Source organism: Cynoglossus semilaevis, chromosome 9 (genome assembly GCF_000523025.1).
Source record: "Cynoglossus semilaevis isolate Cse_v1.0 chromosome 9, Cse_v1.0, whole genome shotgun sequence".
In the NCBI taxonomy this organism is placed as follows: Eukaryota; Metazoa; Chordata; class Actinopteri; order Pleuronectiformes; family Cynoglossidae; genus Cynoglossus; species Cynoglossus semilaevis.
Window position 1 is genome coordinate 1993908 of NC_024315.1, and position 19124 is coordinate 2013031.

The 19124-nt window shown below is 39.2% G+C and overlaps 3 protein-coding genes across 4 annotated transcripts in view; 1 reads left to right on the plus strand and 2 right to left on the minus strand.

Moving 5' to 3' along the window:
• The window catches only part of pkd2 (polycystic kidney disease 2), an 8302-nt gene extending 4242 nt beyond the window's left edge, over positions 1-4060 (plus strand). The window contains exons 2-12 of the mRNA XM_008316396.3: positions 1-163; positions 341-569; positions 665-835; positions 928-1109; positions 1199-1319; positions 1414-1512; positions 1653-1774; positions 1870-1987; positions 2082-2245; positions 2342-2489; positions 3078-4060. Coding sequence (XP_008314618.1) covers positions 1-163; positions 341-569; positions 665-835; positions 928-1109; positions 1199-1319; positions 1414-1512; positions 1653-1774; positions 1870-1987; positions 2082-2245; positions 2342-2489; positions 3078-3287 — 1727 coding nt within the window. The 3' untranslated portion in view covers positions 3288-4060. The remainder of the gene's footprint in view (positions 164-340; positions 570-664; positions 836-927; positions 1110-1198; positions 1320-1413; positions 1513-1652; positions 1775-1869; positions 1988-2081; positions 2246-2341; positions 2490-3077) is intronic.
• Positions 4061-4691: 631 nt separating this feature from the next.
• Positions 4692-11179, minus strand: LOC103383323 (ATP-binding cassette sub-family G member 2). The gene is made up of 15 exons (XM_008316397.3): positions 11041-11179; positions 9683-9742; positions 9487-9601; positions 9234-9386; positions 8957-9114; positions 8708-8859; positions 8499-8600; positions 8126-8373; positions 7289-7371; positions 6165-6254; positions 5961-6082; positions 5707-5861; positions 5412-5501; positions 5027-5139; positions 4692-4943 (listed from the first exon to the last, which is right to left on the minus strand). The coding sequence occupies exons 1-15, from the start codon at positions 11100-11102 to the stop codon at positions 4796-4798; spliced, it is 1851 nt and encodes a 616-aa protein (XP_008314619.2). The 5' UTR covers positions 11103-11179; the 3' UTR covers positions 4692-4795.
• A 1987-nt stretch (positions 11180-13166) lies between these two features.
• ppm1kb (protein phosphatase, Mg2+/Mn2+ dependent 1Kb) lies at positions 13167-18854 on the minus strand. Of its 2 annotated transcripts, none has more exons than XM_008316387.3 (7): positions 18619-18854; positions 17019-17549; positions 16811-16911; positions 15132-15297; positions 14717-14861; positions 14483-14617; positions 13167-14305 (listed from the first exon to the last, which is right to left on the minus strand). In XM_008316387.3, exons 2-7 carry the CDS (start codon positions 17486-17488, stop codon positions 14174-14176), a joined length of 1149 nt encoding a protein of 382 aa, XP_008314609.1. In that variant the 5' UTR covers positions 17489-17549; positions 18619-18854; the 3' UTR covers positions 13167-14173. The 2 variants fall into 2 exon arrangements, with proteins under 2 accessions (XP_008314609.1, XP_008314610.1); XM_008316388.2 differs by lacking the exon at positions 18619-18854 and adding an exon at positions 18407-18601.
• Positions 18855-19124: the final 270 nt, after the last annotated feature.

Here is a 19124-nt window from a genome sequence, read left to right on the forward strand (position 1 = left end):
GTGGCGGTGGCGGGTACTACCAGGATCTGTCTCGTACAAGAGAGGAGTCAGCCGTCCAGCTGCGGTTTCTCAAAGACCACCTGTGGCTGGACAGGGGCACCAGAGCGGTCTTTCTGGACTTTTCTGTCTACAATGGAAACATCAACCTCTTCTGCATCATCAGGTGAGACAACACATTCACACTACATGTCAAACATTTTCTGTTTGTGTTTGTGCATTTCTTCACTTTTGGAATTCATCAAGCGGGCCGTGGAGAACCCCGCAGTGGGCCGGTTTTGGTCCGCATGCCGTATGTTTGACACCCATACATTAAAGCATTTTTTTAAATACTTCACAACAGACTGTTGGCAGAGTTCCCTGCTACTGGTGGCGTGGTGACCTCCTGGCAGTTCCAGAGTGTGCGACTGGTGAGATATATTTCCAGCTGGGACTACTTTGTGGCCTTGTGCGAGGTGGCATTCTGCATATTTGTTCTGTACTACGTGGTGGAGGAGGTGCTGGAGATCCGCATCCACCGGCTGCATTACTTCAAGAACCTGTGGAACTGTCTGGATGTTCTCATTTTAGCAGTACGTATGACTGTTTCCATTCGGCACACTTCATGACATTTCATTTGTGGTTGAAATATATCGGTTGAGAATCCTGACCTCTGGCCTTTTTTCAGTTGAGCGTCACCGCCATTTTAATGAACATAGCCAGAACAGCCATGGTCGGCAGTCGGCTCAAAGGACTGTTGGAGAATGACAGATCTCACCCCAGTTTTGAGTCTTTGGCCAATCTGCAGGTCCAGTTCAACCACGTGGCTGCCGTCATTGTCTTCTTCTCCTGGTTCAAGGTAAAACAAAAATCATTTTCACAGCCACAGCACAGTAGAAAAGTAAAAACTTTCGCCTGTAAAAGTAACAGTATTTTTCCACATCACTTCAGCTTTTCAAGTTTATCAACTTCAACAAGACCATGAGTCAGCTGTCCAACACAATGTCCCGCTGTGCGAAGGACCTGGTGGGCTTCGCCATCATGTTTTTCATCATCTTCTTGGCGTATGCTCAGCTGGCCTACTTGGTATTTGGAACCCAAGTCAGCGATTTCAGCACCTTTCAAGCCAGCATGTAAGGACGCTAAACAGATATGAGATGTGAATTTGAGTTCTCACATGTGACTGTTGACGAGGTGTTTTTTTTTTTTACCGTCTGTGTAGTTATACGCAGTTCCGTATTATCCTGGGAGACTTTGAGTTCTCTGAGATTGTGGAGGCAAACTCAGTGCTGGGACCGATCTACTACACCACCTTCGTCTTCTTCATCTTTTTCATCCTCATGGTGAAAAGCCCTTTGTTCTGCCCTGTTCTGTTGGAGATTGTCTTTTTTTTTTTTCTTTTTCTTTTTGACAAATCTTGTCTTTCTATGGCTGTAGAACATGTTCCTGGCGATCATCAATGACACGTACACTGAGGTGAAGGACGACATGTCCCAGCAGAGGTCAGAGATGGAGATGACTGATCTCATCAAGAAGGTATTGATCAACATGTAACCAAAAAGATCATAGGAATATCAGGAACAATTTTTCTACTGACTGAAAAATGAGACAGATTTGATGTTAAATCTTTAGTTCAGTTTAGCCTAACTATTTTTATTCTCACTCTCTTTTCTCAGGGTTGCAACAAAGCTTTGATGAAGTTACGACTGAAGAAGACGACCGTGGATGAGATCTCTGACGGCACGCGCCAGGCTGCAGGCAAACTGAACTTTGATGAACTCCGTCAGGATCTAAAAGGGTGACCAGAACGTCTAACGGTGATAAAAATATTTTTTTGTATGTAGCACAAACTTTTTTTCTTTAACATTTTTGTGTCTCGTTCCTCCTACTCAGGAAGGGCCACACAGACGCAGAGATTCAGGCCATATTTGCCAAATATGATCATGATGGTGATCAGGAGCTGACGGAGCACGACCACCAGCAAATGAGGGACGATTTGGAGAAAGAGAGAGTGAGTGATGATGTCACAGTCTCGCCCTGTCATTGTGGCAAATCAAACTGTACTGTAGCAGCTGCAGATGCTCAGTGTGTTTCTGCTCGTATAGGAGGATTTGGATCTGGAACGCAATTCGTTGGCAAGACCCAGCAGTGGGCGGAGCTTCCCTCGTACCCAGGACGACTCCGAAGAGGACGATGATGAGGACAGTGGTCACAGCTCTCGCCGCCGTGGAAGCAGCTCGGGGGGTGTCTCCTACGAGGAGTTTCAAGTGTAAGAACAATGGGTGTGATCTCTGTTGGTCAGTAAACAGTTAGAAGAGAAACGTTTGGTTAAAAAAAAAAACTTTTGTGATTCCCTATTTCTCAGACTGGTGAGACGCGTGGACAGAATGGAACACTCGATTGGCAGCATTGTGTCCAAGATAGATGCTGTCATCGTGAAGCTTGAAACAATGGAGAGGACCAAGATTAAAAGAAGAGACGTTCTGAGCAGACTGCTGGACGGAGTCGTGGAGGTGAGACAGTCGTTAAAAGACATTGAAGTTGAAAGCTACTTTTTTTTCAGTGAAGTTTGATCAAAGGTTTTAGTTAGGGATGTCCGATATTAACTTTTTGCTGAAATCCGATATGCCGATGTTGTGCAAACACTTAATTGCAGATTCCAATATCAACCGAATTGAAATACTATTAAAGTTGAATTGTGCAATCAATCTCCTGATTATTAAAATAGATTAATAAAATGTGCTGCAATGCTGCCATCTAGTGACTTTAACTTTCATATACATCTGTTTTTTACCATAACAATTTTTAGGGCACATCATTTAAACCCAGGCATTATTGGGTTTTTATTATTAGAGAAAAAAACAGTAACAATAATTACACAATTATGCTAATATCAGGCCAATATTATTGGACATCCCTAGTCAGACAGCAAGAGGGTCTTAAAGGAGAAGTTCAGCCAGATTTCCAAACACCCCACAAGTGGCACCAAACTTAATCTTAAAGCTCAAAGGACCCTCTAACACGGTGTGGATCTGGAACGTCCTCACAATGACAGCATGTATTCATGTTCCCACCAGTATAAATGTGTGTCCGTCCAACAGGATGAGCGTTTGGGAAGGGAATCAGACGCCCACAGGGAACAGATGGAGAGGCTTGTTAGAGAGGAGCTGGAGCGCTGGGAGTCTGATGATATGGGTTCTCAGGTCAGTCACCCGCAGATGTCCACTGTCACCGGGCCCCGCCCTCGTCCTTCCTCCTCACTTTCCACAGAGGGCCTTGAATCCAGCCCAAACGGAGGTGGCCACATGTAATGTGTCCTGGTGCTCGCCAAAGAAAATTACACTTTGGCAAGAAAAAAAAAAAAACTCTATTGGAAATTCTCCTTCAACGGTACAAGAAGCCTATGATGCAAAAACAGTTTGTGTGGAACAAAATAATCATTGTTGAAGTTGTTTAAATTCCTTGACAAATTATAAATGAAGTGACAAGAACACAAACTTACCTCACCAGAGATACATTTGTACATAAATGCACTGAGAGTGTGAGGCTCTGCTGTGGGACAGACACCTGTGTTTGTTTACAGCTCATATGAAGGGTTTATATTTCAGTATTGAATCACAACATTGGACCAAATACACAGGCTGCAGTCATATTTATCTGTACTCCGAATACGCAGCATAAGATTTTTGTACTATATCGGAAATATGCTCACGTGCTTCTGATCACTGTATCCACACATTTAAGCTTATCAAGAAGAAAAAAGTCGGCAATGTAATGGTCTTCCTTCAGATGTTATTTTGGTTGATTTTGTTCCTTTAATCTTTTTAACATACACTAGGTCCAAGTGTGGCACTCTGTGTCATATGTACTCACACATCTGTGCATCAAATAAGCTTGTAATTGAATAGCTATCATTTTATGATACGTGATATGTAACTTGAAACAAACTTCAAATTTGGAGTGCCTCCGATGTTCATGGGAAACCCATGCAATTATATGTATGTCCTTTTTTCTGTCTTTCTTTTTTACGCCTTAAACACTTTTTAAAATCTTAACTGCCAATAAAAGTGTTATTAAAAGTTGAGTTTGTGTGGTTAATTTTGCTGGTTTTACATTTGAATCTGTGTGTGTCAATTGGTCTGAAAAATATAATTTATTTATTTTAAAAAAAGTATCTTGTCAATGTGTAGTGACTTTTTTAAAAAGTATCTTGTCAATGTGTAGTGACAGGCAGAACACTAGATGGCAGCAGAACGGCTATGAAAACTAAAAACAATTTGTGTCTTTCTTCAATTCCTGTGAGTATTTCAACAGTGTCTTCAACTAAACAGGCCTAGATAGTAAGTAATTGTAACTAAAAGATTATTATATTCATTACATATTTTATATTACACTTTTTGGAGATTTTTTGTTTGGCGTTGTGCCGTGGGTTTCTATCGAATGACAAATGTGTCATAGCTCAAAAATGGTCAAGAAACAGTAATTTAGAATATATGACTTTAGCGTCTTGTTACTATTTCATAGGGAACAATATGGAGGTATGATTTGGACCATTTTGTCAAGCTCTGGTGGTTTTGAATATTTAATTAATTTAAAAAAACGCTAACATAAATCCTGCTCTACAAATACAGGTATTATCATTTTATTTTCTTGAATCGAAATGTACGCCATTTGTCGTTTGTAAATGAGCAAAAAAAAATTATACAACAAACTACCTCATTAGTTAACAGATAAAAAAATCGCCTTATCAGTTCAGGAATACATTACACAAATGTTGAATTGTGTCCAGTCACAAAACGGTGCATTCAGAACTAAAGTTCTAGGTGAACTTCTTGATGTAACGCAGCTTCAGGTAGGAGATGGTGAAGAAAATGCTGGACATGAGGATCAGAGCCACGTGGTTCTGCCACAGTCCCCAGCTGCTGTAGTCCACCTCCAGGTACTGCAGGTGCTGCTCCCCTGTACATCTGCAGTTAGATGGAAACACCTAATGAGAACGGACACGTCCACCACTGTGTGTGTGTGTGTGTGTGTGTGTGTGTGGACTCACATCAGGTTGTTTGTGTTCACACTGCAGTCGGTCAGGTTCACGGACTTGTTGAAACCTTGAATCAAAGCCTCATCACAGAACTTCAAACCCACAAACTCATTCACATTCAAGGCCTGGATGGAGTTGAAAGAAATAAATCAATAAAAAAAAAAAATAAATTGGTTTAAAGACATATTCCAAAAAGTTACTGTAACACTGTTGTTGTTTGAAAGAATAAAAAAAAAAAAAAAATTTACTCAACATTATTTTTACTTCTACCTTGATACCTTCTATAATTTGACCTTGACACCAGTACTCATCCCAGTGTGTAGAGACAGTGGTGTTGATAAAGAGAAGGTTCTGGTCATGTGATAACTACCATCAAAGTCCCGGTGTCAGTACTTACTGCTGTTCCATATCGAGGAATACTCAGGTATTTCAGCCAAGCCAGCCAACTCACAACGCCGGGTAAGTAGACCAGGAGCCCTGAAAAAATCTGAATACACAAAACAATTACTAATACAGTTTTTTTATTGGTGCAACATTAGCAGACCAATCAAATGTCATATCACAGAACCAACACACACACACACAGACAATTCTCTATTAAAATAATAAAATAATCAAAGCAAATACTGCTATAGAAATGGAGTTGTATTTTGTGTGTACTGTATATGCACTGCGTATTGTTTGTTTCTCACCATCATTAAGATGAAGCAGAGGGTCATGTAGATCGTGGCCACGGCCACCACCGTCTGATTGGCTGAGATGGCCATGTTCATGGCTGAGGCGGTGCAGGTCATCAGGGTCACTGTCAGCACGAAGATCAGAAAGGCTGCTGTGGTGAATTTAAGGCCTGACACACACACACACACACACACACATCAAATTCAAAATCTCATTACAGGAACTTCAGTCCTTGCAGCTCGTGCGTTGCTCCCTGTGTCAGTCTTACCAATTACAAAATAGACAATGCAGCAGAAGATCGTAGAGGTGATGCTACGCAGAAGGATTTCAGCCAAGACCTTGGACAGGAAGTAGACCGATGCCCGGTAGTATCCACTGATGTACTCATGTCTATCAGGAGAAACAGAAAAAATATCAGACAACAGTGTAGTGTGTTTAATGAGTTCCTCTCTACAGATGTTTGTACACGTACACAAACAGTTTCCTCTCAGCTATGAAGAGCTCAGCAGAAGAAATGGTGGCAAAACACTGGTTGGTAGTGATGAAGAAGATCGCACCCATCCTGAAGGAAACAACAAGACAGGAAGTCGTTACAACACAGTCGTACGAACATGTCAGTACCAATACCAGGCTGCAGGTGACTGATGGACCACTGCACTCCACTGTGTGATCTGCAGTGACATACAGTTAAGCTGTGTTACCAAACCCCAGGCTCGGGGGCCGCTTTGTAGCAAGGTCAGTTTTAATTCTTGAAATTTTAAATGGCAGTTTAATTATTAATTATTAAAATAAAAACGAACTTTACACTCGGTCGATATTTAACTGCACTTGTGTTTAAGTTTAGCTTATTTCTCTTTGTCTCAAATCAAAAAGGAAAGAAGAGAAAATAACTTGAGACATTAAGCCATAAATTATTAAAATTTTAAATGGGAGTTTGAATATTACTTATTAAATAAACACTAACTTCACATTCGTCCGATATTTAACTGCACTCTTGTTTAAGTTTCGCTTCAGGCTAATTTAAGCTCTGATTTCCTCTTATTTGCCCCAAACCAAAAAGGAAAGAAAAGAAAATAACTTGAGACATTAAGCCATATCCCTGATGCATTGACCGTGAAATAATGACATTAGGTCTTTACACCCCACTAACCTTTGGAGAAGAAGAAGAAAGTGAAACAATTAACATTTAAGACCTTCTTGACAGAACTTGTGAGTACCAGGTTGTGACCAATAAAATACGGTAAGAGGATTAGCCTTAAAGGACTTGCTCCACTTTTCACACTTCCAACAAAAACTACCGAGCGTGTAGCATTGGTTTATATGGGCATCCCATAATATGTTAAAGATAAGTTATTAAATGCCTTCTATGTGCATGATAAGATTTTTTTTACTAGCGTTTGCTTATGTATGTATAAAGATAAAACACAAATTATTTTTTAATGTACACTTATTATTTATTATTATTATTTTATCACTTTATTACAGTTAATACTGGATGTGTAATTGAGCCTGTGGCTAGCTGCTAAGCTGGCGTAGAGTATATTGATGTGAATGTACTTTTGGGCTTGTGTTTTTGTTTGTTTGTGTTTTTTTTACCTGTTTTGGATTCCACTCTGGTCGTCTTTGACTCCAAAGAAAATGGCTCCGACAATAAGTGCTAGTAAAATGCTTATGGTCACCTGTGGAGACAAAAGTTAGAAAAGCTAAAGAGAATCTACTGACTGCAGGAAAACACCTCCTTCAGGCAATGACAACAACCAGACCATCATTAGAGCAGATGACAGAAGAGAAGTGAAAGCCTCACAAGTTTAAATCCTAACATTTTACACATCGTGACAGGACCAAGTGGTTCCCAGGGCGGAAAGAGGGGAGAAGTTAATAACGCAGAACCTTTTTACACCTCACTTCTCTTGGCCCCTCCTGAAAGAAGGCCAGTGGTCAAATAGGTCAGGATGTTGTCATGTGCTGATTACTGGAGCGGACCAAGAGCCCTCGGCTTGATATGATATCACTTTAGATTTTTGACCAAAGAGGCAAGATTGGGGTCACAGAAGTCACCAAAGCTGATTATGGCACCGACGCCTTATTGAGTCCCGTCTTTTAGGATTATTTAACTTATTTAGAGGTAATTAGCTGTTAATAATTCTTGAATTGACAAGACTTTTGATGGTATTTTTCTGTCATGGGTTAAAGGATGAGAGCATTAGGGTTCAAGTCTTTACGAATGTCTGTCTATGTAACCTCTAAAGAGCTTTCAGTTCCACTCTTATGTTCCTTAACCTGCCACGATTTGGGAAAAGTTTCACACCTGAATATCTGGTTATTGAAACCGGTCACAGACCAGAACTGTCTGTGACTGGACTGAGGAAGGTAAATATATATATATATATACATTAATGAAGGTATTGTATCTGGGTTTTGGAAAATACTAACCTCAGAAACGAAAGACTGTGGGTTTATGAGGATGTTCTTGAAGGTTCTTTTCAGTACCGAGTTCAGCTGTTGGCAGAAGGAACTGTTGTAGGGCGAGCGTGAGTGGGATTTCAAACACGATATAAACTCCTTTTTCTTCACGATACGTTCCAGGTCCACCTGTCTGTCACTGTAGTAGCTGCACCTGCGGTACTCCTCGATCAGATGCTCCTCAACGCTCTGCCTGGAGCCGCTGAGCTGCTGACCGTCTGACACCAACAGACACACAGAGAAGAACAGTGGTTCCTTTTTCAGTCTCACATCATTTTGATTCCATTTGTTGAGTTGGACTGTTTTGATATTCCAGTCAATAGTAATGAGAACATTTTCTTACCTTCAGAACATTGGTCTTTAGTCATGGCTGGTCCTATGTAATTTCCATGAATGACATCCAGAAAAAAGTCAGCTGGATTGTTGTGGGGCTCACAGCAGTAGCCTTAAATATAAAGGTTATTTTATTAAGGAGCTTCATAAAAATAATTTATAATTAGTGATGGAAAAAATGATGGAGGACTTTAAATGCCAATATAGAAACTAAATTACCAATGCTGGCAAAGTAGTCCAAAGCATTTTGAGCAGGACCGTGGTAAACCATGTTACCACTGACCAGCAGCGTCAGAGAATCAAAGAATCTGTAGATGGAGTACCGAGGCTGGTGGATGGACAGAATGATGGTTTTTCCATTATTGGCCATTCTGAAACAAGAAGGTATATTAGCAGCATGTGGTTTGTTGGTTCACTGTAGTCAAGACACAAACACACAAATTCAACAGACATCTCCTGCTGCTCTACCTCCTCAGTAACTCCAGAACAGAATTGGCAGTGGCGGCATCCAGTCCTGACGTTGGTTCATCCAGAAAGAGAACTGCTGGTTCATTTATGAGCTCCATGCCAATCATTGTTCTCTTCTTCTCTCCTCCGGAGATTCCCCTTATCATCTCTGTGCCCACCTGCAGAAACCACGCAGACACACAAGATCAGAGTAGGGTAGGGTATTAACCCTTCTTCGTAGGGTTTGTAGGGTTTTAACTGTGTAACTGAGACAGGTTGAACATGTGTGTGCATGGACCTTTGAGTCAGCCACATTAGTGAGTCCCAGTTCGTCAATGAGGAGACCGACTCGAGCCATCTTCTCACTCTGAGGCAGAGAGCTGGGCAACCTCAGGGCTGCAGAAAAACACAGGTTCTCCCTCACAGTCAGTGTGCCCATGATCACTTCTCCCTAACAGGAAGACAAGAGGTCCATGTCATTTGACTACAACTGTTGTAAATTATAAAAATTAGTACTGATGAATATAATATTATCGGTTAAAATGATGTACTTGGACCACATAGCCACAGAGATGCTTGAAGTTTTCAGGCTGTGGTGCACCATTAATGAGAACCTCTCCAGAGAGACCTGAAGGATCTTTTCTTGCAGCTAAAACATCTAAGAATCTGTGAAGGAGAAAACGTCACGTTATATGATGAAATACAGAGTTCCTGGATTTGTGTGTTGGAGTTAAATGCAGTACTCACGTGGATTTTCCACTCCCACTGGGCCCAAGGATTGCATTGATGCCAGGTTTCATGATCCCACTGCAAACATAGTTTGGTTCATGAATTATTTTATCATTTCCTGTTATTGTTATTTAGTGTAATTTATTATTATTTATCTTTTATGTATTTATTTAGTTAAAATTAATTTAAGTGTTACAATTTTATAAATTGTATTACACCACAAATGTAGTTAATAAGACAAAAATAAGAAGACAGAAGTTTTTAGTTTATTATTTGTGTTTTGTGAATAGATAAAAAAACCCAAATATTTTTCTTTGGAGTTGGAGAAAATTCTGAAGAATAACTTAAAGGCAGTGGTGGACTTCTGTGTCGGTCTAAACAGTATCAGAATCAGTTATTTATGTTTTAATATACTTATCATGAATATTTACAAAATAATACCCAATAATCTGTTGGCATTTTACATAGCTTTTCTCTTGGTTGCGCTACTTCCGGTCTTCCATGGTTATGCTGGACGGTTTTATCCAATCATATTATAACCACCATGCGTTGCTAGGGTAAAATACATCAGGGATAGTTTCTTTAACCAATCGGATGTTAAGTTGACGACACCAGGCCTTCTAACAGGTGTACTATGACGTTAGCGATTTGAGTCATTTGATTGGTTGGTCAAAGAACACTGTCTCGGAACTAGTTAAGTGTATCTAGCGACTTGTAAGCGCGAAAATTAACTTTTCTCGGCGTCTACTGCTGCTGTCGAGCGGACATTCTCAACTTAAACCGAATTAAAACACCTGCTGTAAACACGACAGGACAAACTGGGCCTTCAGTTTTAGCATGGATGAAAATAGAAGAGAAGTTGATGTTCGAACCGCAACGCACGGCTATCTGTACAACAGAGTAATCGAACTCTCTAGAAAAGAGAGGAAGGGTGGATTTTGTGTACAAATAATCAGAAGTTTTGGTGAGTAATCTGCAGTTTGCCTTTTTAATAATATTTGAATTTTATTATGTTATTATTTCTTCCTTATGTACAGTGTGTTAATGTGTTACGGGGGTGTGTTGCTTTAGTAATGGCGGTAATGGCTAATCTGTGTACGTGTTAATGTGTTACGGGGGTGTGTCGCTTTAGTAATGGCGGTAATGGCTAATCGAGGTATCTAAGAAGTAACGACTCATTATACTACATTTTGGCACAATATTGCCTCGAATTGAAATACACGGCGTGTCACTGTTGAAAGTTAAGACTAATCCTTATAGACCAAAGGAGTAACAATGCACTAAACTGAAGGTAGGACACTGACCTGAGCTGAAAGTTAAGACTATTCTTTATAGACCAAAGGAGTAACAATGTAAACTGAAGGTAGGACACTGACCTGAGATCAGCCAGGATCTTCTTAGTACTAGGGCTTTTCCATCTGAAGAGGTTGCTTTTCATCAGCACTTCGTACTGGATGTGGTGGAAGCTCAGGGTGGAGCCACATGTCAGCTTTTTATGGTTGATGGATGATCCATTGGTGCCAAACTCTTCAGCCATCGGGATGTTGATATGACCGGTTGTCTCCATTTGTCCTGTGTCAATACACATATATTATATATATATATTGTTTATTTATATTATTATGAAGAAGCTGGTGTTGAATTCCTAAAACGAAAAAAGGAAAGTTTGCGTGTAAGACCTATTAAGATTTTTTCATTTATTTTGCTTATTTACTGTATTTTGTAAATACATAAAAATGTTAACATAAAAGTCAAAAACTGCTCAAGATAAATTGTGTTGAAAACTTACAACAACAGATCCAAAAAAACTCCATTTACATCACATTCTAAGTTAATTATAAATTATTTATCTCCTATTAATTTGTTAATTTACTCATAACAGAAATGCAGGAAAAAGCTTTTTAAAAGTTTTTTTAAAAACTAAAGATTCATGGCTTCAGTGACTTACCGAGCAGTTAGAGGTGAGGAGGCTGCTGTAACAGGTCCTGCTGCAGAGATGAAGCCAACACACTGAGCAGAAAGACTAACATCAGCTCAGAGGACACAGTCAAAGATCACAGCGTTTTAACCCTTACCACTCCGTCACACAAATTACAACTATTCCTTTGGAGACGAAACACAATCAAAGCTGTGTTTTGGTCACAGGTTTGAATTATTGAAATCATGATTAAGGTTAGAATAATTCACACCACAATTAAAAACTAAACAATGGCAAAAACAACCTTTTGTCATGGAGTAAAGCAAAACTTCATTGACAAAAAAGGACTTAAATTACAACGTTAATAGCTCTTCATACATACGTTAACTGTTTTTTGAATGTTTGTGAGGACATTTCATGCACTTTCCTGGCCATTTATCAATAACTAGACATGAATAAGTGACAGACCCTAAACTATTCCTAATTCTTGAAACTCATGAATATCAAATACTATTTATTTTACTAAACATTAGTGCATAGTATAATGTGCCCTAACAATATTTCAACAAAGCAATCTGCATATGTACTGTAGTTAAACACACACACCAAAAGTTAAAAATTGTCACCAAAAATATTTTTGCCTTCTTCAAACCAACAATGCCGCCCCCGTGTGGTTCACCATTGATCTGCTCAAATCCTAGGTCTGTGGATGGGTAATGTTGAATTAATTTTCCTCACACCTGGACAATAAAAACTTGATTAGATCACAGCAGTGTCCGGTATGCAAGTCTCCACATATTATTTGTTGTAACTCTTAGTGCACATAAATGCCATGATTGAATTATTTTGTGTACATCTAATCTGTATGTATATCTATATCTGTTTTTTTGATGTCATTTAAAAATAATGTAACATCTATCTTATCCTTTACCATTTACTTTTCCTACATAAGGAAATAAAAAATGCCAGTTTTTCTTCACATCACTAATGTAATATAACCAACTGGAGTTATATAATTTTGTTGTCATATTTGTTTTAATGAAGTGTCACACAACATGAAAAAATACAGCAATATTATTGTACAAACAGTCACATTTGGGTCTTATTTCCAGGTCCACAGTAATAATGTTGTTGAATGATGTTGAAGATAAAATGGTGTGAAAATAAAATAGCAAGCGACTTAAACAGAGAAGAGGAGGTTTGTCGAGTAGATGTGTTAATTGTAAACACAGCCGTCAGACAACTTAAATAAACACTGGTAAATTGCGGGTAAATTGGTTGTAGGGAAGCGCTAACATCCACAGAAGAACTTCCACAGAAAATGTACACAGATAAATACAGATGTAGTATTAAAGCAACGAGTAAAGCTGCACTGTGGATTTAATTATTTAGTGATGGACATGTGCAGCCGATGTAGATCAGCCAAGACAACAGCTCTGCAGCTTCATTTCTCCTCCATCTAAAAAGAAAACGACTGCACTGTTTCTAGTCATGGAGGGCAAACATTCACAACGTCATACATGGCTCTGAGCTAACACAGTCACATGGTGCTGCATTAGGGTGTGCGTGTTTCTTTTTGGGTGACAGGTTATGCAGGAGCACTCAGGCAAAGGTCCACTTAGACTTAAAAAAAAGACAAGAGATAATGAAGCCAAGATATTGAATAAATGTAACACAATTCCCAAAATTCCATAAATAGAATTATTTACACAATAATCTACCCTTCTGTACTCATCACGCTTGGATGTGCACAGACAAGGCCAGTTTTTAATCACTGTCTTGAACACTTACACACGGCTTTTCCTGTCAAGTTCAGCCACTCGACTGCTGTTCATACGAACAGCATGAACAAGTTCCATTTACACAGTTCAGCAGATCATGTAACATTCAGGGAACTTCCTTTTACAAAACACACAACTGTGCAAATCACTGCGCTGTATGCTCGTAGTATTTCAAGTAAAAAAAATAATTAAAAAATGGTTTTGTGCGGAGTTGACAGGGAGAAGTACAGCTGAGGTTCTGTTATTGTTACAAGTGTTTTAGATTAAGCTACTTCAGTATTACGATACTTTAAACCACAACTTTGACAAAGGAAGCTCTATAGTTAGATAGTTTCTGAGAAGTTCATTGAGTAAAAGAAAATCTGATGCTGTGCCAAGTTAAAAAATTCCATGTACCCCAAGTTAAGCTCGAGTCAAATCAGACAACAAAAAGGTACAAATTTAGTGATATGAATCTTGACTTAAATTTGGACAAACGGCATGAACAGTGTATCATGTGTTAAATCTCACCTTACGTAGAACATATTTGTTAATGGACGAGGCTAACCAGCCACTAATAATACCTCAAATTCCCCTCACCTTCCAGGACATGTCAATGGCTTGCTAGAATTACGCCTTGCATAAAGTTTTTTTTTAAATCAGTGCAAATGAATGCTCCACCCTTTCCTCCCACGAGGCTGAATATGATCATGGTTCTACAGAGGACATTATATGACCCTCAAAATTATTATTTGGGTAAAGAACTAATCAGGACACTGATTGTATTGCACACGTTGACTGGGTCCATGGACCAACACGTTTCACTATCGACTACGCAAAGCGTCCACTGGACACAAAACTGCGACTGAAGGAGAAGCTGGAGTCCGAGTTCTTGAATTTTCCCCAAGCACCGAAAGGCACAATGATAATAGTGCTGTTGTCTTCTGTGCCGTACTGTGCAGCCTGAGGGAGAAAAACACTTAGCATTAAAATGGTCGTTTTTGTGATCATTGTTATTGTGTTCTATATATTGTAGAAACAAATGTATTTTTGCCAGCAGTGAGCTCCATTGTTCATGATTTGAAATGTTTTTTTGTTATTTTAAACAAAGAAAATCAGTTCCTAGACAACATTGTGTACCTGCTCTGATATTCTCTGGGCTGCCTCTCTGGGGTCGTTGCACTGATTGATTACATTACAAATTTCCTGGCTGTTCATAATGAAGTTAATGCCATCTGTGGTCAGAACCAGGAAGGCGTCGTGGACATGATGCAACTGTTAAAAAAATTTAAAAAATGATTTATTTTCACAATTTTGCATCTACATGATGGCAGACAGGCCAAAGCAGACCCTCCATGTTTTTGTTTAACCCACTGATATTCTTTTGGTCTCAGGCTCAGCGATGACCCCCATGTTCCTCAAGTCAAAGTCTCCGATACTGCGTGTCATCGCCAGCCTACCGTTGACGTTGGGCTGTCCCAGACTGTTCCAGGTGATGAAACCTCCACTCCTTTTAATCCTTCAGGCCAATGAAAATGCAGAGAGAAGAAATAATGAATTATTTCCAGCATTTTGTAGCCATTGTACAAGGAAATATTTAATTAAAATAAAGGTTAAAAAGTAATATAGTATTATATGTAATTTTTGCATTCATGTTCAATTAAGATACATTTTATTACAATGAAGAATTGAATGTTGATGTTCCTAAAATATGGAAGTCACTCCATATACAGATGTCTATTTATAAACACTGTTGTTGTTGTTCACATTGTGATTGTGTGTCACCTACCTCTCTTTCTCATCCTTCCTCTCAGGAGTGTGATCAACAGTGAGTTTGAGGGCCTTGCCCTTACGGCACAGCATGGCGCGACTGTCACCAACGCTAGCCACCACTAACTCAATGCCGTCCCTCAGCAAGGCAACAGTGGCCGTGGTTCCCGCAGTAATGCCTGGCACTAGGGAAGACATAACAGAAACCATCAGAGGTGAAACCCTACACAGCAGGTTAGCCAGATCACATTCTTAGCATTCACGTGGTGTTTTTCCACACTCTCACATCCGTACAGTTTAACATGAAGAGGTTTAAAGAAACATTTATAGAGTGCTTCATAAACAACAAAGTCAGTTATACATGCAGGTTAAAGCTTCAGTTAAAGGCTAAAGTTCTGAAGCAAATCAGTGTTGAAATAATTCAAACATATATATATATAAAACAACAGCTACATCACACAAATCTGATACAATTCAAGAAAAAAACAGGTTATGTTTATACGTAAATTGCACCTAAAAAAGCATTTCTTAACCGGTTTCTATAATAACAACTTAAGCAACATAACAAGGATAATCACAGTCGACAAATGCACTACATAACTCCGTGCTTTGAGGTTTGTCTTACAAAGAAAGCATCTTTGCATGTACATGGTGAGAGATGACAAACAGGAGAGCGAAAAGAGCTAGAAGAGTGAGAGAAAGAAAGGGAACCTTCCAGTAGTCCAGGATTTAGGACCCGCTGGACTCTCCTTCAATATCTAGCCTCTCGTCATCCACATTGGTGCCAAGGGCCTCCAGCTCTGAGCTGGGTCAGCAGCTGCCGTAGATAACATGCACACACACACACAGGCATATTGGGACATTTCACAGAGTGTGGCCACTACATAGCCACCAAACAGGTAAACTAGGTGTTTAGATTGCATCAAATAACATCAGTTACAACTAACTTCTCTTTGGGAAAGTCTAAGTCTAGTCTTAGTTTATTTTTACACAGGCAGACATGTACTGTAGATTGTGGCTCGTTATGATTCTGAACGATAAAAAGACAACCACATGAGTGACAATTAAAGGAAATCACAACATTAAGGGATTGTGGTTTTTACTGAGGCAACTGTAAGAGTCTTGGATTCAGACTATTATAATTGAATTGAATTTTGGAACATGTAGGTAATATCTTGGATTGAATCATGAAGGAATTTTGGAACATGTAGGTAATATCTTTTGTAATACAATTACAATAACATTTAAAATCTACTTGGATAGATTTATTCAGTGATTACAATGTACCGAGGCAAATTGAATACATTTCCGTTGTACGAAGACTACTTTGCAGAAGGCACTTGTTTTAAACACAGAAAAATAAATTATGTAATGCACTCATGCCAATTAATCTACTACTATAAATATACTTGTGGTTTTCCTTTAATTTGTCACCTGAATGTAACACTGAAGCATTCAGGCACTAGCTTACCTATTACAGCCAGTTTATAACCTGATAGTTACAAAGTCACCCAAGTTATATCACAGACCTGGAACCATTACTGCTCATGTTATAGTGGTTGACAAATCCAAAGTCTAAGACAGATTAGGGTTTTTAAAAGATGAAAAAAAAGTATCATCAGAGATATGTACATTAAACTCAAGTGTGTGTGTGTGTATATACAGTATATACACAAAAAATTAAATAACAAAACCTACCATCTGAAGAGATGTTCAAGTTCTTTGAAAGAGCTTTGTCCACCTCCAGAAAGGCCTTTGATAAAACCAGCTCCAGGTTCGATTCTTTAGCCACAAGATCCCTATCGAACCAAAAGGAAAGAAAACAGAAACTGTGTCGTCATCTTGACCTTGCTGTCTGAATAATCAGTTCAAACTTGTGATACAATCACTGGTTAAGAGTTCTTACTTGATGAACGCCTCCATGTATTTTTCACAATAATCAGCTGCTTCAGGTCCACCGTGCCCATCAAAAACAGCAAAGTAAAGAATATTATCAGTCATTTCTGAGACCTGGAAGCGGTCTTCATTTTCCTTACGTTGACCAATGAGAGAGGCGTGACCCACTCTGGACAAGCTCACTTTGGGAATTAATTTGCCGTATCGAATGCTGGAAGGCAGCAGGATTGGTTCGTCAATACGATTGTCCCAGATACCAAATGAGTCCCAGGTTGTAGGATGACCGCTGCTGTCTGGGTCAAAGCGGGTGCCACTTTGTCGCTGTTCTGATGGGCTGTATATTGGTCTCTGAACAATCGTGAACTGCGGGTTAATGTCCTTTTGCACCGAATGAGGGACTACGGCTGTTTGAAAGATACCATGGCGACCCACATAAGGACCACTGCACCTTGCCAGGCGCGCAAGACAAGCAGCTGACATCACCTTGACAGCAGGAACACTGGAGGAGTACCAAACACTGGAGGGCGGGACTTTTCTGACACTGAAAACAATATTTTTTTGATTAGCAACGTGTGGAGTAGTAATAAACGTAGAATACAAAAGTTGTTCCCAATGGCAAAAGTGTTAGTTGACCAAAATTCTAAAAAAAAAAAAAAAAAAGCAAGGAAAAAAGAACGTAAACAGAAGGAGACACTCAAGATAATATAAATGGACAAGTAATACATTTTAAACAGCAACTGGACTTTTGATTCAGATTTTTGAGGAGTTTCTGTTTTGCTATTAATCCAGGAGACTTTGTTTGTTCAGGCTATCTATCTGATTTGGAAAAAATGCAGAAGGACAACCAATAGTTAGTGTGTCTAATAATTGTCAATGTGTCAAGGAGGTCTACATGTCAAATTCTTGTGCAGAGATACCGTAAAACTACCACGCTTTACAAACATTTCCGTCAGAGGATCAATAACATAATTTCTGGTTTAGACCTTGACATTTGCACATGACGCTTCTCCAAGATCCTCACTAAAGGACAGTGATTATCGAACGTTGTCGCTTTATACCGTGGAATTCAAGCAGCCTGAATTCAGTACAAAAACCGTTGGTCAAAAAAGTTTTTCATGAAAAGAACAAGAAAAATAACTTTCATAATGTTAATTATCAACATGAATCCCCCAATAATACTTATTAACATTGAACTCAGAAAAACAGAAGAAAAGTAGCAATACAGTCACACAATACAACACACAAGCTCGACAATCTCTGTGACCAAACGATTCTAATTTAATAATAAGATTTACGTTGGATTTAGACGAATGACGCAACAGTCTGTCGCACAACTAACCGCTAATGCTAACAATACACTCAGTCCTGTTTCCAAAATAAACGCGAACGGGCCCTTACCGGTGTGACAAGGTTTTGCAAGACGTCGTAACTTTACTAATGCAACAAACGCATTAAACTTGAGTATTCTGATGTACGTTTTCGTTTACTGCTGATGTAAGAAACCATTATCCTTGGCTGGTTAGCCGTATTTGTGGCGGGCATAAGAGCCAGAGGTTTGCATATGCATGTCCCGATCTCGACATCTCGTATGACAGAATGTTCTCTCATACCTTGGTTCGTTTAGGTGAAATGCACGACAGGATTCTTGTATGACTTCTGGGATAACGTCGCTGCTAAAGATGAATTAAAATCCGCCGCCCCTCGTCTTTTTTTTTTTTTTCGTCTTCTCCACAATGTTATCAAACAAGACCTGTGATATCAGCGCAACCAACCAGCGACAGAAATGTTTACGCCTCCTTTGACGCCCCACAACACTTGGAGTTGATTCGTCGAACAAAGTATAATTGACAGCGGTTTGCACCAATCATGGTATCAGTAAACATTACTCGGTGTTACGCTTTGACTTCCCTTGGGCTTCTTTGATCTACAGTGACGTTGTTGCATCATATTCACGTTCTATGTGACCCCAAGCGGATCAAATAATTAAAATCCCATTCTATTTATATTACCATTTTTTTCTTGAAAAAAAAAGATATTTAATTCATTTATAATTTAACGGACGACCCCAAAGATGTGGCTCTAGGACTAAATGGCACATAAAGAAGTTTAATGTGGT